Raw genomic sequence first — 23220 nt, 5'->3', positions numbered from 1 at the left:
TATTTATCATATTAAGTTTGGCTAATTTATAGTTTTATACTTGGTCTTTAAATAATTATCCAATTGTTTTTACCAAGTTCGAATCAAAGGTATAAACTCAAATACAAAAGATGCTTATTTCTAAAACTTATTTACCATATTTATTTTTGGATTATTTTGTTCACGATGTGAATTTTTTAATAGTAATAATTTGTGAGAAGACCAATTTATTTATCTATTATGTGGACACTACGTGTAAGTTATAAAAAAGAATGAAACTCGTATATTGTATCTTTTTAGTATGAAGTACATTGAAGAATTCAAGTGATAAGAAAGGAAAAAATTCTAAGAGAGGAAAAGGAAAAAATTGTGGAGTGAAGACTCTGACTCCCTATTGATATTAGATGAGTACAACGTCCCTATTGAATAAAGAAAAGAAAATAAGGGTTAGTTAGAGAAGGATAGTGGATTGGTTGATCATTTATGAGAGTTGCATAGAAAATAAATTGATTTGTTATCTTACTTTTCCAGGTTGAGATTCCAGATTCCTGAGATCGATCGAAAATGTGGCTATTCAGCAGCAAAGGGCCTTCTGGATTCTCCTCTTATTCCACCGCCGAAGAGGTCACCCAAGGCATCAACGCCTCTGGCCTCACTGCCATCGTCACAGGTACCCTCTCCCTTGCAAATTCCTAAATCGACTTTAATAACCTCCTTTGTGTCAGACATGCATGGTCTTGAGGTTTTATTTGCAAGCTTTCAACATGAATTTCACAAACTTGATGTGATAAGTATAGTATTCTTGGATCGTGCCATTGTTATTATATGATAACAGGAGCAACCAGTGGAATTGGGGTTGAGACTACACGTGTTCTTGCTCTGCGCGGTGTCCACGTGGTTATGGGGGTCAGAAACTTGGCTGCTGCTAAAGATGTAAAAGAGTCAATTCTTAAAGAGATTCCCTCTGCTAAAGTTGATGCCATGGAGTTGGATCTCAGTTCATTGGAGTCTGTCAAGAAATTTGCATCAGAGTTTAATTCCTCTGCTCTTCCTTTGAACATCCTCATGTAAGAAAAATGGACATCCTCTCTTCTTCGAATGTATTTAGTAGTTAGTCTTCCCTCTTCAATATGTGTATGTTCTCCATTTGGTCTCTCTTATTCCTGATCATTCAAGAATACGCAGTAGTAATGTCTTCTGGATTGTTTTCCTTGTGATTTTAAGAAACAATGCCGGAATTATGGCATGCCCCTTCATGCTATCGAAGGACAACATTGAGCTGCAATTTGCCACAAATCACTTAGGTATATGAAAAAATGGAACTGCTCTGTTTTTTGTTTGAAAGCCCTAGGAAGTCTTCTGAATGAAATTCAATTGATGTCTCTGTGAGTCGGTGACATCACTTCAACTGTCCCCCAAAAATATAACTTTCGGCATGCTAATATTTTCATAAGATGAAACTAATCCATTGTTTTTTATTCCACAGGTCACTTTCTTTTAACAAATCTTTTGTTGGATACTATGAAGAAGACATCACATGAAAGTAAGAAAGAAGGGAGAATTGTTAATCTCTCCTCAGAGGCTCACCGTTTTACATATTCTGAAGGAATTTGTTTTGACAAAATTAATGACGAATCAAGGTAATATAGAACCTGAATTAAAATTATACCAAGTCATTTTTTATCTGTCTCTTTCTATGTTTTGTGAAAGAGGAATTTATTGAGAAGTATTATGCAGGAGACTTAATTTCATTGCCATATGCAATTCAGCAATAATACCTTTTTATAAAATAGTAAATTTATATAATACCAAATATTGGTGGCATAAAGATAGCAAATATAGTTTCCAATGAAGACATCATCATTGAAGTATCCACCATATATATTTTTCATTCCAATGGTGCTGAAAACAGGACCTGCTGATAGGATTTTGATGAATGTGATATGCTTGCTTCCTTGTGTATGGTGAAGACGATAGCTCACTTTAGATGTTTGTGGAATCAAACATGAGTACATGATTCCTACAGTTTGATCAACTTGATAGTTATGTTTATTTAATTGTTTCTGCCTTTTTGTGAATATAGTTACAGCAGCTGGCGTGCATATGGGCAGTCAAAGCTAGCCAACATGTTACATGCTAATGAACTCACAAGACGTCTCAAGGTGCAAACTTTTCTGTTTCTTGTACAGTGGTGTAATTTATGTTGTTTGGTGAAAACAGTTAACAAAGTCATAATAATAATAATAGCAAGAACAAGAACAAGAACAATGCAACACTTTAGCTGGCTACTGTTATCTCTAGTTTCTCTCAAAATATTTTGAGTAGTGTTGAACTGGTTGAGCTTTTCACCAGTGCCTGTTCAGTTTCCATTCAGTTTACTTCTTATTACATTGATTTTGTTTGTTCACCGTAGTATTTTTCAAAAGGATCATATATAGCCTTTATTAATTTTATCACGAGCTCTGAGGCTATGACTCCTTCTTACTCATTTATCTTCTTTGTGTGTATATATATATATATATATATATATATATATATATCTCGTCAAAACTTATCATATATTTCGAGGAGATTATTGTTGCCTGGTTCTAATGAAAATCATACTCAAATTTTTTTATTAAAATGCCTCAAACTTTACCTCTTTTCTGGAGCCTATTCTTGCAACTCCTAGCAAGCACAATCACATAATCGTTTTATTTGCTTTCTTTCTCATTTTTTCTTTACTTCTCATTTTAGTATTCTCATTTTAGTACCTTTCTTTCTCTGTAATGTGACTCCAATGGTGCTATTCCTTTGCCATGTTAACTATCTGCAATAATCTATAATATTCCTTGTTGCTTCATTGTCAGGAAGATGGAGCTAACATTACTGCAAATTCTCTTCATCCGGGAGCCATTACCACCAATCTCTTCCGCCATTCGGGTGTAGTGAATGGTAACTACGGCATCACTATGCACCATTATGCAGAGGAAATCATCTTTATTTATTCTTCATTTATTTCCTTTGACTTGTATTATAAAAATTTTAGGTCATTGCAATGAAATGCATTAGGCTCCAATTCTTATACTTCACTTTAGTATCTATATCATATAGAAATTGTTTGTGTTTTCAGCCTGCAGATAATGACAGTAGCTGAGTTATTTGGGTGCATTTTTCTTTGATTTATGCAGGTCTTGTTAATGCGTTCGGAAAAATTGTGTTTAAAAATGTCCCACAGGTAAGTTAGATCGACAGACACATGAATGAAAATGTGTTGAATATCATGTTTAATATGGGATTCTTTGACCCATACTTGTTCAACTTTTTGTTACGATATGATGTAGGGAGCAGCAACAACATGCTATGTAGCATTACACCCACAAGTGAAGGGAGTTAGTGGCAAATACTTCGCTGATAGCAATCTGTCCACACCAACCTCTCAGGGAACTGATGCTCGTTTGGCTAAAAAACTGTGGGACTTCAGCATGAAATTGATTAAGTAGATTACATGGAGATGACATACATGATACATACATACTTTGCTAAAGTATGGGCTTAAATACTATGAAGAAAGTTACCTATAGTGTTGAATAGACTCCGACCACTACAGTTCATAGACATGAATTCCAAGCATAGAACTTAAACGTGCTTTCCATGTAATGTGCATACCAGTTTGACGCTATTTGGTTTAAAGAAATGGTTGGCTTAGCTTCGTTCTTGAATGTTTAACTTTCAAAAGATATGTTTGGTTGATATTATTTCTATTATAGTAAGATAATTACAACTGTACTTTTCACTTTTCATGTCAAAAACTTTTAGAAGAATATTTAAAAAGGGTTAATACTCAAATTAGTCCCTAAAAGATCACGCGATCTTCATTTTCGTTTCCGAATGATTTTTTTAATCAAAATAGTCCTCGAAAGATTTATTTTAACCCACGTTCGTCCTTCTGTTAAGTCAGTGACGTCGCCGTTAAAAATGTGCTGACGTGGACTGTGACTTGGCTGCCTACCGTAACACCTGGCATGGTGTGTGTATTGCTGACCAGATATGTTTAGTGTGTTGCTTCAATTTGGTCCCCAAGTGTGAATTTAAAAACCCTAATTCCCAACCTTCGAAGAACAAGGTTGCGTTGGTTGGGCGGTGTCGCAGACCCAAGTGTTGTTCTTGCAGGAGGAAGTTGATCTCGGCGCAATGATGGGAAGCGGAAGTGGAGGGGCCGGTGATGGGTTTCCGTCCCACTCACAGAGTAGTTATACGTCGAGCTCGTCAATGCGAAGAAGAAGACAAAACCATGAGGAAACCTGTTTCTGCGGTTTAAAAACGTTGATTAAGAAATCAGGGACATCAAAGAATCCAGATCGGTTGTTTCATACTTGTGCAAGATATCGGGTGAGTTTAATTTTGTATGAATGATAGCATGATGTTGGTTTTTACTCTTGTTCTGGGGTTTACACTGTCGTTCAATGTTTTCAGAAAGGAAACCATTGCAATTTTTTTAAGTGGGTGGAAGAAAATGAAAATGTAGCTGTTGCAGAAGGTTCGTGGGGTGTCCCAGAAATGGAAGGGGAACTGGACATTGACTATGAAGACTGGAAGGTTAAGTTATCATGGAGAATAGGTAGTTTAGAAGCAGAAGTCAGAGTACATAGAATGTTATTATGCTTCATGTTCACTATTGTGATGCTAGTCATCTTAGTAAGAATTTTACTTTGCATGTCATATATGTACAAGTAGGACTGGTTTCGTTGTTTCCATTACCCTGGCTAAAGTATTGTAATCTGAAACAAGAATTTATAAATGGCAATTTGGATTTTGGATACACCTGTGATGAAAATATAAAATGTAAAAAGAAAATGGCAAACCAGACGCATAACAAGATAATAAAGTTCCTTAATTTTCTTAATATATAATGTCATAACAAAAGGTAGTAGAGTTCCTAAAAGTGATTCAACAGAAACAAAACATTCAGACTAGATATTGTTTAGAGGCAGTACAAAATATTCAGACTAAAACCAACAAAAAAAGTTGCATATGTTTGAACTTTTGTGCTTCAGATGGCGTCGTCTTTCTTCCTAGGCCGTTTGAACCCTGGAGTCGGGACGAAGGTCATAAAACTTGCAAGCTTCTTGGTTGTCGCAGCACTAGATCCTCTGATTGTTCCAGCAGAAATTGGAGTTGTTGCTGTTGGTGGAGCAGGTTGGGGAAAGGCAGATCTTTTCCCTTTTCCCTTACAAACTTGAAGCTTTGGTGGTCTTCCCGTCATTTTAGCCTGCATGACATAGTAAACACCAAACTGAGAAACTAGACAGCTGTTGTGAAATGAAATTGAAATTAAAGCAGTAAATCAAACCGGTACTGATTCAGTGGCTTCATTCGATCGCTTTGGTGGTGGAGAAATAGACAATGGGAGAGGATTATGTAGACTAGCACTAGTAGCATCAGTTGGGAGCTTGTTTGGTGTATCTGTGTTAGATTTAGTTAAAGCCAGTTGCAGCTGCATTAGACGTGCTTCTTCTTCAGCATCAGCCTGTTTCTTCTTTTGGCATGTTCTCTTGTTGTGTCTAACCTCACTACAGAACATGCATCAGATGGGTTATATTTTCTCTTCATTCTTGTCTTGGACCCAGATCCTCCCTCATCTTTGTCTTTTCTTCTGTTCTTTGTGGGTCTACATGGTTTGGGCTTAATTGGAGGGAGAACTGGTGCAGGACGACCTGTTTTTTCCCATAAGTCTTGGCCCTTGACTGGGTTAACATGAAAAGCATACGTTTTTCGGTATGATTCCATAGTTAATCACTCATGACAGTATTCCTCAGTCCTCTTATCATTCTTATCTTGTATACATGATATGGCATGCACACAAGGCATACCTGTGCAAGCAGATAATATCTCAGACATAGTTTTGCAGTGTTCATAAAGTACACATCAGAATCTTAATATAGAGTGAGAATATATACTTGTCAGTTACCAGAATCTGCATGTGCAAGTTCGCTTTCCTAAGTCAACAACCATTGTCGTTGGCCAGCCGTGAACCTCGTATAACTCTTCATTCTGATCACCACTCCATTGTGGGTTCCAATGCTGAGAAAGGTTTGTCATTGCCTCAAGCCTGCTCTGTTGCACTGGAGGCAGAATACCTTGGTAGTTAGCCAGTTTCTCCCTATTGTCGATCATGGACTTCATTATGATCCTCCTAACCTCCTCTGCCAGTGTAAGGATAGGCTTACCCCTATCATGTTTGGTCCTTGCATTAAACGATTCACAGGCGTTGTTACAGATAGTGTCCATTTTAGGCCCTTCACGAAAATGAGATTTCGTCCATGATTCTTTCGACCACTTATCTAGATAAGCCCATGCTCGTTCATTTAACACCTTCACCCTCTTCATGTTTCTTTCAAATTCACTAACAGTCCTAGACCTAGCACATTCCCAAACCAGCTCCTTCAATTGTATGCTACCCCATTGTTTGGAAAAATTCCTCCACAGATGCCAGACACAAAATCTATGGTGAACTCTTGGCATCACTTCCTGCATGGCTGGGATTAATCCCTGCAGAAACATGTTACGTTCACAAGATTTTTCATTGAATCAGTCCAGAATTGATATTTCATTAAATCAAACTAGTCCAAAAATATAGTTCATTAAATCTAACAAGTCCAAATAGAAAGTTAATTAAATCAGTTAGGTCCTTAAAAATCTTTTCGTGAATCAAAAAGGTCCTTACCTTCTGCATATCTGAAATGAAGGCCCAACCATTTTCTCTGTAGTCACCAATGTCATTTTGCAGCATCTCAAAAAACCAGTGCCAGTTATCTCTGTTCTCAACATCCACAAATGCATAAGCAATCACGAATACGTGATTGTTGGCGTCCTGGCCACAAGCAGTTAGCAGCTGCCCTCCATGCAAGCTCTTCAGAAAGGCTCCATCCAGGCCAATCAAAGGTCTACACCCGGCCTTGAATTCTTTCTTACACGCCTCCAGACATACATAGAACCTTTGAAATTGTGGAGGACTTTCAGGCATGGGAATGACACCAACCTGAACTGTTGAACCTGGGTTGGTGGTCTAGAGTTGGTTAGCATAATCCCAGATAAGTCCATATTGTTCAACTTCATCCCCTTCCACTACTTTCCTTGCTGCCTTTAAGGCCCTAGTAATGCAGGTCCTATTAAGCTTAACGTTGCACTTCCTGACAAACCAGTCATATACCTCTCTATGTTTTATAGTAGGGTGCTTTCTAAGCTTAGGAACCAGCTTACCCAATGTCCACTCTTGTGTTGCAGCCCTGTTCTTTCTCTTTCTAGGACATGTGTGTTCATCAACTAAGGTCTTAATCTGCCATACCCCATTCTGCTTATTACATGCACAATAAACAACCCATGGATATCCCTCTGTTTTACATACAGCTCTCACTCTCACGTTATCATTTTTAGTGAAACTGATATTCCTACCCTCATTGTATTGTATAATCTTTAGTTGCATTCATAAAGTGTTGTTTGGACTTAAAGATCATGTTAACCTCAAGCTTCAGATTTCCAAATTTTGCCTTCTCATTGTATGGTGGATAAACAGTGGCCTCCTCCTCATCAGAGTCCAGGACCTTATCCATATCTTCCGAGTGCCAGGAGTCACAGTCGGATTCACTCTCAACTCCAGTCTCCTCTCCAGAGTCTGTTAATCCAATCACAACACATAGGCCACTTATCAAATTAATATGTGTTATAAAAAAAAACATAAACAAAAAGGTCGAATTACCAACCATCAGTTACCTGAATCAGATGGGTCATCCTCTTCAATATCTTCGTAGCTAGAGTCATCTGTGTCAATAACCTTCTCTTCCCTTCTAGAAGAAGCTGATCTGTGCTTCTCTCTAAAATCAGTCTTTTGTGTACCTCTACTTTCAAACTCTTCACCCCACTGTCAGTGTCACTGTCATCTCCCAATCCTTTGGCTGGTTTATATAGACTGTCCTCAGCACTCTCATATGAGTCATGAGAGTCACTATCATCCTGAATAGGGGGTGGCTTAACAGGTCTCCCAGATCTAGTGCAATGCTGAGATTCTTTGTTCATATTTTTAGCATGTGATGTCTTTGGAGGTTGGTGTCTGCTTCCTGGTTTAACAGCACTGCTGGGATTTGCAGCTTGGGAGAAGCTTTTTCGTTGGTACTTGGGCTGGGGATTGGGCTTTTGAGTGGGCTGAGAACTACACTTTATGGTGGGCTCAGAGTTGGGCTTTATAGTGGGCTTTATAGTGGGCTCATAATTGGGCTTTTCCTTGGGCTTCTCTACTTGTTGGGAAGATCTTGTTTTGGGCTTAAGATACTCCATGTTCTTGTGATGAGGATTGGGTCCAGAAGAGTTGGGAGTGGCATTGGCTTTATTTTTGGGAGTGGGATGCAGAGGGTTTGTTGTTAGTGGCTGTGAGTGGCTCATTGTGGGCTGGGATGCAAGTTTCCTTGCTTGCATTGCAGGCTGTGTGCTGGGCAGCTTCAACAAAGTTGCATTGGTTGGCAGAATGACATCATCTTCCTCACTCATGCATTCCACCACGTGTGGCTCCGAAACTCCATGTTCAAAGAATATGTTCATCACATTGTGATTCCTCCTACAGGTCTTACACAGTTTGAACAGGTCTTTATCAGTCTCCAACTTTCTCAGCCCACTCTCAAGCGACAACCAAGGAACCTTCCACCAACAAATTCCCCCCAGCATATCCCAGTTCCTTATAGTATCCTTTAACAAAAAACACATCCAACGTATCCCTATCCACCCCCACCAACACTTCCGTATTATCTGGTTCATAGATTCTACTTCCTTTCTCATCATTTTTAAAGCTTCCACCATGATGAAATATGAACGTCATCGGAGGACCCTCCATCTTAGAATTGCAAGTCCTCCAAACCCTATACAAAAATTAAAAAAGAACATGAAAAATACTAAATCATCACCAACACAGCACCTAAACCACTAACCACCATTAACACAAGCAATACTTATCATTTTTTCTAGCCCAAAAAAACAGAGTCTTTCCTCATTTACGCATTCACCCGATCATAAACCAAACCCTGGAATGAAATCCTAGACCCTATTCACTAACAGATTGTTAACGATCACTCAATCAAATAATGCGAAAACTAGGGGTTTACACATTTTTACCAGAGGGTCATACCAAGGCATACAAAAAGGTTTACCTCTTACTTCGAACGCAGAAAGAATGCTCTGTACTTGCCTTCAGGTTTCCCACCAGGCTCCAGAGCAGACGAACCAACAATGCTCCACGCCTACTCCAATGGTTGCGGACAATGGGGCAGTCTTCTTCGTCTTCGTGATGTTTGCTTATGGGCCAGAGAATAAGAGAGTCACCCTGAGAATGAAGAAGAACAAGTGAGTTTAGAGACCAAAGACACAGTGTCAAACGTTACACTCTACCCTCAAAACACATGCGTTTCATTGCAACACGCTGGACTTACCAAACGACGTCGTTTGGTTAGGTGGGCAGCCAAGTCATAGTCCACATCAGTACATTTCTAACGGCGACGTCACTGACTTAACGGAAGGACGAACGTGGTTTAAAATAAATTTTTCGGGGACTATTTTGATTAAAAAAAATATTCGGGGACGAAAATGAAGATCACGTGATCTTTCAAGGACTAATTTGTGTATTAACCCTATTTAAAAAGGTTGCCTTTTCAAACTTGGTTATCTTCCAATAATTTTACACACAATCGTATCCTTATGTCAATCATTTACCATCAAGTGAAATGTCAATTCCATTGTAAATTTGTAATCAAATCAAATGGCAGATGATGGATGAATCATTCCATTAAAGGATGTTTGTGAGTTGGAATTTTTTATGGAAGGGAGAAAAAACAAAGGTTTTGTTCACAGGTCATGGTCCAAAAAATCTGACTTGTTCAGGACGCGGGTTCTGTAAACCATACTTGATCCGACTTGCATGTCAAGTATGTTCATTCTCGACTTGTCCATTACTACAACGTGGGATAACTTCCCAAATACTAAAGAAAAAACTATCCACTATTACAAGTTGAGAAATTTAGAAGTGTGGCTATTATATATACCCCATGAAATTCAAGTATTTTTCAATCCCAAATCACTTAAACTTGCCTAAAATTCTTGTTAACTTAAGTATAAGTTTCAGGTTGATTTCAGGTATTCCCTCAGAACAGGTTTGTAGCGTAAAATTTTGAATTTCACACTACAAACCCTTCTTTTCCCTTCCCACGAAAATCCTAACTCTCAAAACATTTCCTAAATGTAAAAATTACTCATAAGTATGAAAATTACTAGTCGAATGCAATCACCCCAACCTCAGGAAATGTAACTCATTGTAATCTAGTTAACAGAAACTAATGTGTAATTTATGTAACAAGACACATGTCTAGAAACAGCCAGGTAAGCAAGGTGAGAGAGGTGTCTGAGTTGGAATGTATACAGTTTCGAGTGCAACACCCCAACCCATAATCACATACTAAGATTTCAATTTCTGTGAGTAATAATTTATACAACAGATCCAGATGACAATTGAGGCTGCAATAAAACATGTGCTCAGTGCTTTACAAATCCTTGACTTTCTCTTCTTCAATTAAATGCATAATCACAATACACTTTCCCATCATCTGTACAACAAAAAATAGTCTACAAGTTAAGTTTTGTATCAATTCAACCTTTCTTTTTCTTTTTCTTGGAAGTTCCAAAAGATACATTTGTCATGCATGAACGCTGTCATTTCTAGTGTCTAAGTGCAGAAGAGAAATCCAAGCTCCTGGCTGCTCAAGCTTGATGCTGCATCTCGTGTTATACAAAAAACTACAAGTTCCTCTCAGCCAATGAATCGAGCACTTTGGTAAGTTGATATTGAGAAATCAGATGTCAGAAGTTTTCATGCTGTTACTGTGTTGGCAATGCATATCTGAGGGTTGAATTCCAGAAACCTGAGCCTGAAGCCATGCAAAATGAACTTTTGTGCCCCAATTTTCAGTCTACTCCCGAGTCCAATTTTATTTACAAAAATTCTCTTGTGCTTTTGGCTTCTTATTTGTACACCAAAAGTATTCTTAGAAATTTCATGCACTGCTTGGTTAAGTGGGTCGACGAGGATAATTCCTGATATTACAAACCATTTCCTCGGCTCAGCAAAGTGGAGTTGGGATTTAGATCAAGGGATGGGTTAATCTTCACGTGGTCCCGCAGCAGCTGCCGGCCAACACGATCCGCCAAGACTGATTGAAAATCATATGGCTCAGGATGAGATGGCCTTGTGAACTGCTTACCCAGAATATCATTTTCACTGGGAACTAGTTCTGAGGTAATGTGAGACCCCATTTGCATTCCACGAAAAATGTCAACATTTGAGTCATTATGTGCAGAGCCACTGATGTAGACACCATTTGGGGACTTGGGCATGCTTACAAGACCCTCTTGAAAGTAAACTGACTGTTTTAATTGGTTGCTGAATGGAATGGCACCGTTGCCACCTGTGAGAGGCGTTGATGCACCAGAAGCAGTCCGTGGACTAGATATTGGAGAAGGTGACATTCTTCCATTCATGTGCTGTGGTGATCTTGACCTCAAAAGTGGACTTCCAATGGGAGAGACAGGGCAAGATATGTTTCTTGGAATATGGATGTCGCTGAATATCAATGAAATGGTGTAAATGTTAGCAGTCTTGTATGTGTGAGAGAGAGAGAGAGAGAGAGAGAGAGAGAGAGAGAGAGAGAGAGAGAGAGAGAGAGAGAGAGAGAGAGACCTTCCATGAGGATTAGTTTTCAAGGCCCTAGAAGAATGGACAGCAAGTCTATCTGAATCCAAGATAGAAAGATTCCTTCCTTGTCCAATACCCTGAAATTTTTTGTCAAGTATACATGAAAACAATACGATATTGCAGGAGAAAGAGAGACCACACAAGAAATAAAAAATAAAATAAAATAAATAAATAAATAACAGAAAGAAAAACTGAAAAGTGAAAAAGAAAGCCCTTTTTCATGCAGAAAAAAGGTTTCTAAGATCTTCCACACACATCACATAACATCCACATGAAGAGAAAAGAATCCATATGATATGATATATTTTCATCAAGTAGCAGATGGCCTACTACCTTCTACTATCATGCCATAAAACTCAATACAAAAGCATGATATAACATGGGTTTTAAATGTTATCTGTTGAAAATAGCTTATGTACCAGAGTTTTTGTTCCCTGTGTAATTGCAGGATGAGGGTCTGATGCGTCAGGACCCAGAATAGGTCTTTCTAAAGGTGCAGCACACTTCACAAAAGCATGCTCCAACAATTCACTGGCTGAAGGTCGATCATGTGGATCACGTTGTAGACATCTCCTTACAAAATCTTTTCCTTCATTTGAGAGGTGATCTGGGATTTTTGGGAGTTCCTTGCTATTACCTATCTTGAACATGGCAGCAACCTGAGATGGTAACATGCAAATACATCAGACCATGAGGGATATAATTCTTCAGGATGTCATGTTTGTAATGTCAGAATATCATCATCAGAATAATAGTACTAACCCCTTCGTATTGACTCCAAGGGGGCTTGGTTGTAGCCATTTCCAAAACTGTGCATCCAAGACTCCATATATCCACAGCAAGGTTGCATCCACTAGTGTTCTTTATAACCTGAATATGCAGACGAACAAACACACCAAGTCAAAACCAAGTTGCAACTTGCAAGTAAGTGTAATTTTTTCATTAAAAAAATAAAAAGAGACACCAAAGATATAAAAATATTAACCTCAGGAGCCATCCAATAAGGGCTTCCCTTGATTGACAATGGACATGATTGCCCTTTTATCTGCAGATAACGTGAGGAATGAGTCGAGCAAAGAGAACATTTTATGCGACTGCTGGATTAAATCAAATTATAAAGAATCAGAAAATCAATAAACCAGATGCAACCTCAAGTGGAAGCTATAAGAAAAACAGAACATTTACCAATTCACAACAACCAGAAGCACCCAATGTCTCCACTGGTGTTGTTAGGTAAGTTCATATTTGACATTTAAAGTTGGAATTTCACATGTTAAACAGATAGTAGGAAGGTTAATTGAATGTCCTTTGAATTTTGAGATATGGAATGATGTCCATATGCTAAATAACACAATTACCATCATAGTAGGGTACCAGTAACAAGAGGAGAAACATGAGAGAATCTCTCTTCAAGTTCCATCTTGATTCTTGTTTGTTCAGCCTGCTATTTTTAATGTTGGATTTATATTCCAACTCCAGTATTTGAATTCTTATAGTTTTATTTTTACAAACTTAGAAATAAAAATAAAATCAGTTTTACATCTTCTTCAACATTGTTTTTTTCTATGCTATCTTTTTCAACATTTTAACTTTTACTGTTGTTCAACAAAGAAGTCAGAATCTTCGGTATTATATCAGGATGTGTCCACTTTTTGTATGAAAAAATCACTGGCAAAAGATAAAGGAAAAGTGCCACTATCAATTCTCAAGTTAGTTAATTAGTGGGTTTTTTAAACCTTAATTCCTAGTTTAACTAAGCATTATATATATATATATATATATATATATATAATGGATAGTGGAAAGTTATTATCATTATTCTTACATGTTTTGCCATGCCAAAATCTGCCAACTTGACCCGGCCGTTTGGATCTACAAGTATATTTGCACCCTTGATGTCCCTTTACAAGTAAACAATATTTCAGAAACATACTACTAACAAACTATCCATTATATGACGGAGCACCGAATGTCCATACTTTAGAAATCAAGAATAGCTAACATAGTTCACCTGTGGACAGTATTCTTAGCATGCAGATAAGCAAGCCCTGACAAAATTTGTTGAGTATAATTACGAATAGCTAGTTCACCAAACTGTCCATATTCTTGAAGAAGTTTATATATGGAGCCTCCAGATACATACTCCAAGTATATGTAAAGCTTGTCATCTACCTGTTCAAGGGATGATTCAGCAACTCCCATAAGTAAAATAAAAAAAAAATTAATAAACTACAAATTTTTTTTTCTCATTGGGTAAAGTTGGCTACATGGATCAAGTGATGACATTGCATCCTATCATATAACCACAACAACAAACATTTCAGAGAAATTTCTACCATTATAATGTTAGGAAAGCCACCAGAAATTTCTTGTAACTAGAGAATAGTGCACACAATAGAAATGGATAATAGGTAATACATCTCAAAACAAATCATCACGATCACAGGCATGGAATTTATAAACAGAAATGAAGGAGATCTTACCGTTTCAGAACCATAATACTGCACAATATTTGGATGCCGAAGCCGACTTAATAAAGAAATTTCCTGCCAGAAATCTGGTTGTTAGATTTTTAAAGCTATTTCAAATTCAACTCGGAACTAGAAACTATAATGTCCCATGTGATGAAAACGCATTACTTATCCTAATAAAATTTTACTATATTTAAAGAGGGATATTTTACCTGCATTAATTGTTTAGCGCTCTCTAAAGACTTGGCATCATCTGAAAACAGGGTAACCTCCTTCATTGCACACATTTCACCACTATCACTGAAAGAAACAAATTAAACCAAGCAAATTCATATTAAAGCATGTAGAAATAATTTACTAAAAATCATAAAGAAATTAAGTGTTTTTTGTCTGAATTACATACTTATTGAAGCCGACGTAGACATGTCCAAATGTGCCTCTGCCAATCAGCTTTCCTTTTTTCCAACGTGAGCCAGGGCTCACTGGATTTTCCGCTCTAGCTGGACTTCTTGGCATGGATGGAGAAGTTGCTGCAGAATTGGAATGAGAGAAAGGCGAGGAATTGGTAATTGTCAAAGGAGGAAGTGGCAAACGATGACTCTGTTGTTTTCCATCATCAGCCCAGCTTGTCTGTGATTCAGTGGGTGTTCCCCCAGCTCTAGGATGAATAGGTGTGACGGCTCCACTCTGAATTCTAGAGCTAGGACCAGGACTAGTCATTCTGGGACTAGGAACTGGAGAATACTCAGGGCTACCCCTGCTTGGTTGCCAAAATAACTGTCCTGACATGTCCCCACCCATTGAATTGTGCCCAGAATTGTGACCGGAACCTGGACTAGAGCAGTGGCCAGAACCGGCTAAATTGAACTCAGGGTATGGCTTTCCAGCCGAGAAGGCAGAGTTCAACACCTGATCTGTGCCAAACGCTCTCAACGGGCTTCTCGATGGGCTTGACAAGGAACTGTCTGGAGCACTATAGAAGGCACCATGAGGGGGAACTTGCAGATTTGGAACATGGTTCCTTAAAGGCCTCTGTTTTGGTGAAGTTGAAGACATATGATTACTTAGAATGTTCACTGGTTTTTTGGCTTCTCTTGAATTTAGTTGGGAGACAACAGATGGTTGATCCTTGAGCATCATGCTTCAGAAACGTAGCAAGATATGAGTGAATTAAACAAAAAAGATTTCACCTACTAAAGGCAATCACAGACAACCTAAGTATGCACATGATGTTATATATATAATATATGCAATATGGCAGCATAATACAGCATGAGAAGTCTACCTGGAAGGACTCTCGGCAGCCGTTCTAGTCCCAGTATCGGTGTCAGTTGCCAAAGGACTACGGTTGCGTGACTCTGTTTGGTCATCACTATCAGCAGAACCATCACTGGAGATTGAAGCAACCATATCTCCATCCAAATCTGAAGGATTTGTCCTTCCTCGCATACATGCAGGTCTTGGAAGTGGAAGGAATGATGGCTTGGAGCTCTTTTCCAGTCTTGATTTTGATGATATGCTAATTTCAGAATCTACTCGGCCTATACTTGAAGGGTGAAGACCAGGAAGTGGTAATGGCTGAGCATGAGGCCTTTCAGCGAAACTTTGACATCTTGCCACTTTGGAAGGCGAAGGAGATCTTGATTCAGCTGGAGAACGATCCCCCATCTCTGAAATTGTGTCATTGCAGCGTCTACCGGGACCTCCAGATCTACTGCCTAATCTACCTTCAGATGGTGTTTTAAATTTCCGATGCAGTGTGCCAATAAAACTTTCCTTACTTGCTTTCTTCTTGGTTTCTTTTGAATTTGAGAACGGATTTGCCCACCGTATAGGCATATTTGTTATGTTGAGATGTCAAGCAAGTTTCTCAAAAGGATCCCAAAAATAATAGTTCAAAAAAATCTATCATGTCACATCAGTGACCATAGTTCTAAATATCATGATCCAGCCATAAGCCTTAACACAAATAGAGTGCTGACAAGTTCCGAAAGCAGTAACTTTAGGGCGAGAGACAGAAATTAGTTATTGGAAATTATTGCATTAAACCTGCAGCATAGGAAAACTAGTTTTAATCAGTGGAAAAAAATAAAGATGCACATGGCCATATATATTGCAGAAAGTAGCAGCACTAGAAGAAACTAACTATTCATTTATTCTTAACACAACTAGTAATGCATATTAGTCCACCAATCTGACATGCCATCAGAAACACCATATACCTGTTCAGACATGACAACGATCAACTAAGCACTCTAAACTTAAAACTCCATGTTATCAGTCACAACTCAGTGCTCATAGACACGTGTTCAAATCTATTTAATTCTGTAATTCAGAGGATGAGCCTTAAACATCAACCTCTAAACTTTCTACTCTATAAATTAAAGCAACAACACGACGATGATATACATGATTCCAGGACATGTCTGATGTGTAGATTACAAAATTCCCCGAACCATAAAAGATTCTCAAATTTCCTTATTTGCATACCTAATGCAAAAGCAAATAGCTTAACTCCTTTGTTCAATTTTATTTTCTTTTTCTTACGGGAAAAAAAGGGGATGAAACTAAAAGGAATTATTTACCACCAAAATTTGTATCCAGATCGTCAAAAAAACAGGAACCTAGCTCTCAATCAAATAATTCTGCTTATTTTGGTCACTTTTTGGGATGGTTAAGTGTTCCAATAACCAGATTCCCAAGTATCCACAAAAAATTATCGGGATAAAAATTGAAACTTTCAAATTGATTCCCTCTAGCTCCACCAAAATTTCTCAGAACCCCAAGTTTAACAACTACCCCATTGTCAAGAGAAACGGACCTGAAAACACAGATCCACTCAAACATGATTGAGCAAAGTAAGCAGGGTAAATAAACTAACTTGGTTGATCACTCACTGAATTTAGACAAAAGGGTAACACCAAATGCTTAGAAGAAGAAAACTTACTTCAGTTAAACAAGTCCAGGAATCTGAACTGAAGCCCCCCACAGTGTAATATTCAGCTCAAATCTGAGTGAGAAAATTTCCTGAACCGTTCAGAGCACAGCGAGAACAAGAAAAAGACCCAGAAAACCCCAAAATGCAAGGAATGGAGAATGATCTTGCAGTGATTTGTTGTGAAAATTTCGGAATTTAGAGCGAATGAAAGAGATCGCGTAGAGAAGGAGAGAGAAGGATAAAAGTGATAGATAGAGAGAGAAAGTGATGAAGGGGTCTCCTCTGTCTCAATGAGTGTTGATTCTTTCTTAAAATAATATAATATTGTAATAATTTAGATCATTAAATGATAAATATTACTAGTAGTAATTACAAGTTACCTACGTTGAAAGTTGTAAGCATTCCAAATTATTGCAATATGCCCTCCCAAGACAAATGTAGTACTGGAGTATTTTGTTTTATTATGTTTAATATATATAAAAGCATATCTGGCCCAAGAAAAACAGAAAGCTTCATTCTTGTACAGAAAAAATAATTGATTGCGGTGGCTTTGATTTTTTATTTTAGCGGAATCAAATTGTTTAATTTAGTCTTTGCACGGAAAGTAAAGTAATGTATTGTTGCACTACACATTTCCATGGATTGGCATGGATTAGGATTTGATTCCTTCAAAGCTCAATTCAAGGGCATCCACGTAAATATGTCATGGTGGCGATAGTTGCCATGGTTGTCATAATGCTTTATGATTTGAGTTGCTATCAAGTATCAACATATATAAAATTAAAAAGTTTTGGCCTAAAAAGAAATGCGAGCGAGATTCTTTTTAGAACATTAGTGACTAGATGTATAATTAATGATGAAAATTCATGTGTAGTCAATTTTATATAAAATTAATAATTAAAAAATGTTAAATAATTTGATTGATTTAATTAAATTTTTATTTAATAATTCTTAATTATTAATTTTACGTAAAATTAACTATACTTAAAATTTTTCCATAACTAATACATGGATTATATTTATATGGTACCTTCACACGGTTGCATACTTAATACTATTTTTTCTTAAACAAAGAGTAAACTAAAAAATATATATACATATGCTCCTCACATGATTTTTTTATTATATTTTATATAAATTTATAAATACATATATAATTTAATTTATTTTTAATATATATATATATATATATATATTAATGATTAATTTTAGTGTATATGTAATATAGTTGTTCTAAATAATATAACAATGACATGATATGATATATCAATAAAATTATTATTTCACCTAATTTACAATATTTATCTTTTTAATTATTTATACCGGTAGCATTAAACTTAAATTATTTATGTTAAAAAGTTATTCTTTATCGTGTTTTAATTGTATAAAGAATACAATTAAGATTTTATATTAAATTTTTAAATAGATATATACGAATGATAAATAAATGTAACAAAAAAAATTTATTTGAATAACAAATTATGAACCAAGTGAAACAAGTAGAATTACATGTTATGCTTTGGGAGTTCGGGTACATTCTTTATTATAGTTTTCTTTTTTGCTGTGTTTCTTTCTTACATCACAAAAAAGTACACATTATCATATAACTATCAACCTAATTTTTAGAACAAATTGTTAAAATAATTTTTGAAAGATCACCTGTGTCAATTTGAGTTTTGTAAAATATAATAATAAATTAAATTAGTTATTTTATTAGTTAAATAATAAAAAAAAAATTAAGTATGCTGGTGTTTTAGTAATTTTTAATTATTGATCTTAATTATAAAAAATATATATATAATTAAGATCAATAATTAAAAATTATTAAAATATTAGTGTATCGTATGGATATACTTAAAAGCTTTCCTAAATAATAAGGTGTTACAAACACAATGAAGAATTAAGTTTAAGGGTTTCTTTCTCCAGTACCGAAGAATGAGGAATTTATCACAAAATATGAAACATGTATAGCCCAAGAGCAGTGGCCCAAATTTATAATAGGGTTCTTGAGCTGAAAGTGCTATCTATCTATGATGTTACAAAATCCCTAATCTCTCACTCTGATAAAAAAAAAAAAAAAAAAAAAAAAGGGAAGAAAGCTATTTTGATGAAGGTTGTCCAAGCTTAAGTAATAGATTATAGACCTTATACACAATTCAAGTGGTAAATAGGGCAAATTAGTAATTTATGCAGCAAGTGTGGGAAGAAGCCAAGCCATGCAGGGTGCAGGAGAGGTTGTACCATCCATGATCCACCTCATGCATGATTCATGAAAGACAAAATCCCTCAAATAGTCAAATCTTGACCAACCACATATAATATTAATCAACGGGTTGGAAGCCAAGCTATCACATGGAAGGACTTAAAATATGCATTTACATGATACAAGTATAGTATATACATGTATAATAATATAATGTATCACATTACTGAAACGCTAACAAGTTACTAATTAACATCTTTTAATGCATGCCAATATAACACAGTTCTTGGTCATGTTAATTGGGGTTGGAAGAATAATATTCACCATTGAGGATCTTATTGAGACAAAGGCAATGTGAGTATAATGTTTTGGAGGCTATGGTATGCTTATTTGTTGGTACCACAAACATTCAAATAAGGCTATCTTATGTTGGCAGAAGTTGAAACCAAGGTTCTGAAAACCGAACCGGTCATCGAACCGCTCTAGTTACTGGTTTACTGGTTTATAGGTTCAACCAATTCGACCGTAGTTGAACCGAAAAAACTATTTTATAATAAAATAATAAATAAAATATAAATAAACACATGAAAATATAATTATATTCTAATGTAAACTTTAAAATATCATTCAAATTAAAAATACTACATAAACCAGAATGTTATAATCTCATTCAAATACAAATTCAAAAGTCAAAAAATAAAACAACCAATCAAACATAACATAGCAACATCAATATGCACAAAATTTCAAAATAGAAGAAAATTTTATGGAGTAAAACAGCTACCTATTTGCTCATTCAATCAAAGAGGAAGGAGGAAGAAAAAAAGGTCAAAGTCCATATCATCCATAGTTAACATAGAACTCTACCTCATGCTAGGGGAATGAAGAGCAGAGTAGAGTACTTTGCTAACTTACATATCTAAGTTGAGATATTCAATAAAGGTTCACAAAATTTACAGTGCAAGATGCCTGTGATGGAGGCTTATTTATTTCTGATTGAATATCAAGAAGCTCGAATAACTGTAAAGATGTCTGCAGCTTGCAAGGGAATGCTCGAAAGGTGCATATATCTTCCCATCTAGGTTTTAGCCTAAATAAAACAAATGCCTTAAGAAATGAGAAAACAGCACAAAGAACAATATACTAATCATAGATAGTGACAGCCACCAAAATCAAATGTTATTATATCAAGGTACATGAAAAAATCCAGTTTTAGGATGCATAACAAAATCAATGAGGACTAATTGAAGATCAGATCAGATCCAATATATATATACATAACAAAACCTATAAGGACTAATTGACATGATGAAGATTTTGCATTTTCAAAACCTATAAGAGCATTTTTGGACCATATAGGCCGTTCATCAAACAATCTAGATACAGCCATTTGTGATTCCCGCTGATCCAAACCTTGTGGTACATATTCCTCCCAATTAACTATCTTAGGAATCTGTAAGCAAGCTAAGTAAAACCAGAAACACTAAAGTACATTTTTATCACAATATGTCTCTAGAATATGTTCTTGTTCTCTTGTTTCGAAATCATTAAAAAGAGTCAGAACTCAGAAGAATTAACAGGGTTTAACCAAAATTTCCTCTAAACACAAAAGAAAAGGATATCTTTAATGTCAAAATCAAGTGCAAGGACTTGCTCCATGTCCATCTGCACACATGGCGGTGAGTTCACAGAGTTCAGTTCATCAGAGTTCATCACAAAATTGGAAATTAGGGAATCAGAGTTCATCAGAGTTCAGTTCATCAGAGTTCCTCACAAAATTGGAAATTAGAGAATTAGAGTTCATTAGAGTTCAGTTCATCAGAGTTCATCAGAGAATCAGTATCAGATTTCAATCTTTCATCACAAAATCATGTTCATAACTAAATGAAAAATTACCTGGAAATGAGGAAATCTATTGCTTTCTCTTAGAGCTCGAAGGACTTCAGGCTTTAATTTTTTCAACGCTTCAACGCTTCTCTATTGCTTTCTCAGAGGCAGAGCTCGACAGAGGTGACATGCGAAGTGGCTGAGGGCGCAACGGAGCTGAGTGCGAGACGGAGCTGACGGCGGGACGGTGCTGACTGCACGAGGTATCTGAAGGCGCGACGGACCCAACGGCGCCAGGGAGCTGACGGCGCGACGCTGCTGACGGCGTGACGATGCTGAAGGCGCGACGGAGGTGAGTGCGTTGAGGGCTTCAAGCGTTCTCTCTCTGAAGTCTGACCCTTGCTGAACCGTGGTGGACTGGGGGGTCGTGGCCTCGTGGAGTCATGGCGTGGGTGTTGTTCTGTCTTCTGTGGGAGGCTGGAGACGAAAGTGGAGGCTACAAAGGGGAAAAGGGACGAATTAGGGTTCCTACAACACAAAACGGCAGCGTTTTGCTGCAAGGTTAAAAAACCGGCCGGATTCCGGTTCGGTTCGACCGACCGGTAACCGGCCGGTTCGCCGGTTCAATGCCGGTTTTCAAATTCTGCAGTTTTCTTTGTTATCCGAACCGCTTTAGCATCCGGTTCACAGTTTGACCAGTTCGACCGGCCGATTCGAACCGATTTTCAGAACATTGGTTGAAACACAGATCATCTATGCAAAGTTGCAAACCCTGATTGCAATTTTTTCTATCTCCAAAATGAGTCTTCATTACCCAAATAAAATAACATTTTATTTATTTAGTAGAGTCCTAAAAGGGAACACTATTCATGTCATGATCGAAGGGAATTCAATGCATCTAGAGTAATACCTTAAATTGCTTTATAACTATTTTTTATTAAAGTAATTCCTAATTTGTTAGAACATTACACAAATTTGTTAGTGTTAAGTTTAGAGAATTAAACTATGATTAAGATGATGGCTAAAAATTATTAGATTATTTGTTTGTATGATTTTGTTGTATTTGTGTGCAAAATGAAAAATTATTGGCCCAAGAAACATGAAAAACAAGTTCACACTAATACTCAAAATCTTGATCCAAAATGAAAAACAGCTGAACCAAAAAAAAAAGAAAAACAAGCCACATGTTATGAGTAGAAAAGCAAATTAATTATAGCCTAATTAAATAAGTCTATCTTGATCAATAAACAAATTCAGTCTTATATCAAAATTGACTGAAATCAAGTGGTTGAAGAAAGAAAAACAAAAAGGGCAAAATAAAAGAAACCAAGCCGAAGGAAAAAAGTAGTCCAAGAATCAATCTTGATGAATTAAAGTAAAGAACTCAAGAACCAAGTTGGGTTGGTCTAGTGGTTAGCTCACTAGTCCGCTTAAGCAAGTGTCAGGGGTTCGAATCCCGCCTTGTGCATGCAGCAACCCATTGGCCAGCAGTAAACCCTTAAATGGAGCTCAGTATCGCGGCGGATTAGTCCTTAGCTTGCCAAGCTAGGGGATACCGTGAAAAATAAAAAAGTAAAGAACTCAAGAAGACCAAGCTTCATACGGTCATCTCATCCTTGGTAATTGAAACTCCAAATTCAATTCAATTTAATTTTCTTTGGTCTTCCACCGAAAGCTTCTCTTTTGTTTTGGTCACGTCACTTCATCTTTTAAGAAAGAAAGAAAATGGAAGAGTAGGTTATGAAAAAAGGTAAAAGAATTTTTCCCAAAACAAAGCAAGAAAAAGGCTACAACAAAGAAGCTACTCCCATTCGGTCAAAGCACATCAAAAGGAGATTTCTCCATTTATGCTTCACCAAGGATTATTGAAGAAATCAACTAGGTCACAAGCACCATTCTGAAAATATATGAAGAAAGTGAAGTCAATGGTGCTCTACTTAGAATCTACGATCAAGAAATAAACTTGGAGCCAAAACAAGAATGTACGGCTCAAATTCAAGATTCTTGAATAAAAAGGTTGAAAGAGAAGATTGAA

General features: G+C 36.7%; 2 protein-coding genes across 4 annotated transcripts; one reads left to right on the top strand and one right to left on the bottom strand.

Annotated features, from left to right (window-relative positions):
* Positions 1 to 241: 241 nt before the first annotated feature.
* On the top strand, positions 242 to 3666 carry LOC130948459 (short-chain dehydrogenase TIC 32, chloroplastic-like). 2 transcript variants are annotated; one of them, XM_057877201.1, is made up of 9 exons: positions 242 to 425; positions 511 to 649; positions 815 to 1046; positions 1204 to 1283; positions 1466 to 1619; positions 2063 to 2141; positions 2829 to 2913; positions 3150 to 3196; positions 3303 to 3666. In XM_057877201.1, the coding sequence occupies exons 2-9, from the start codon at positions 544 to 546 to the stop codon at positions 3459 to 3461; spliced, it is 942 nt and encodes a 313-aa protein (XP_057733184.1). In that variant the 5' UTR covers positions 242 to 425; positions 511 to 543; the 3' UTR covers positions 3462 to 3666. The 2 variants fall into 2 exon arrangements, with proteins under 2 accessions (XP_057733184.1, XP_057733185.1); XM_057877202.1 differs by having other exon boundaries at positions 413 to 649.
* A 6697-nt stretch (positions 3667 to 10363) lies between these two features.
* On the bottom strand, positions 10364 to 17430 carry LOC130948503 (mitogen-activated protein kinase kinase kinase YODA-like). 2 transcript variants are annotated; one of them, XM_057877252.1, is made up of 12 exons: positions 17165 to 17430; positions 15503 to 16282; positions 14621 to 15358; positions 14430 to 14517; positions 14230 to 14292; positions 13758 to 13918; positions 13572 to 13647; positions 12732 to 12791; positions 12509 to 12616; positions 12166 to 12405; positions 11732 to 11823; positions 10364 to 11614 (listed from the first exon to the last, which is right to left on the bottom strand). In XM_057877252.1, the coding sequence occupies exons 2-12, from the start codon at positions 16054 to 16056 to the stop codon at positions 11095 to 11097; spliced, it is 2700 nt and encodes an 899-aa protein (XP_057733235.1). In that variant the 5' UTR covers positions 16057 to 16282; positions 17165 to 17430; the 3' UTR covers positions 10364 to 11094. The 2 variants fall into 2 exon arrangements, with proteins under 2 accessions (XP_057733235.1, XP_057733234.1); XM_057877251.1 differs by having other exon boundaries at positions 15503 to 16266.
* Positions 17431 to 23220: the final 5790 nt, after the last annotated feature.

Source organism: Arachis stenosperma, chromosome 9 (assembly GCF_014773155.1).
Source record: "Arachis stenosperma cultivar V10309 chromosome 9, arast.V10309.gnm1.PFL2, whole genome shotgun sequence".
In the NCBI taxonomy this organism is placed as follows: Eukaryota; Viridiplantae; Streptophyta; class Magnoliopsida; order Fabales; family Fabaceae; genus Arachis; species Arachis stenosperma.
The sequence above is the reverse complement of the archived record's forward strand: the minus strand, read 5'-3'. Positions and strand labels throughout refer to the sequence as shown.

Coding starts and splice junctions, on each gene's coding strand:
- LOC130948459 (XM_057877201.1), top strand. CDS start 544: ATGTGGCTATTCAGCAGCAAAGGGCCTTCTGGATTCTCCTCTTATTCC. Junction 1,620..2,062: donor AAAATTAATGACGAATCAAG/GTAATATAGAAC, acceptor TTGTGAATATAG/TTACAGCAGCTGGCGTGCAT. Junction 2,142..2,828: donor AACTCACAAGACGTCTCAAG/GTGCAAACTTTT, acceptor CTTCATTGTCAG/GAAGATGGAGCTAACATTAC.
- LOC130948503 (XM_057877252.1), bottom strand. CDS start 16,056: ATGCCTATACGGTGGGCAAATCCGTTCTCAAATTCAAAAGAAACCAAG. Junction 15,359..15,502: donor GCTGCCGAGAGTCCTTCCAG/GTAGACTTCTCA, acceptor ACGTTTCTGAAG/CATGATGCTCAAGGATCAAC. Junction 13,648..13,757: donor GCTAAGAATACTGTCCACAG/GTGAACTATGTT, acceptor TTACTTGTAAAG/GGACATCAAGGGTGCAAATA.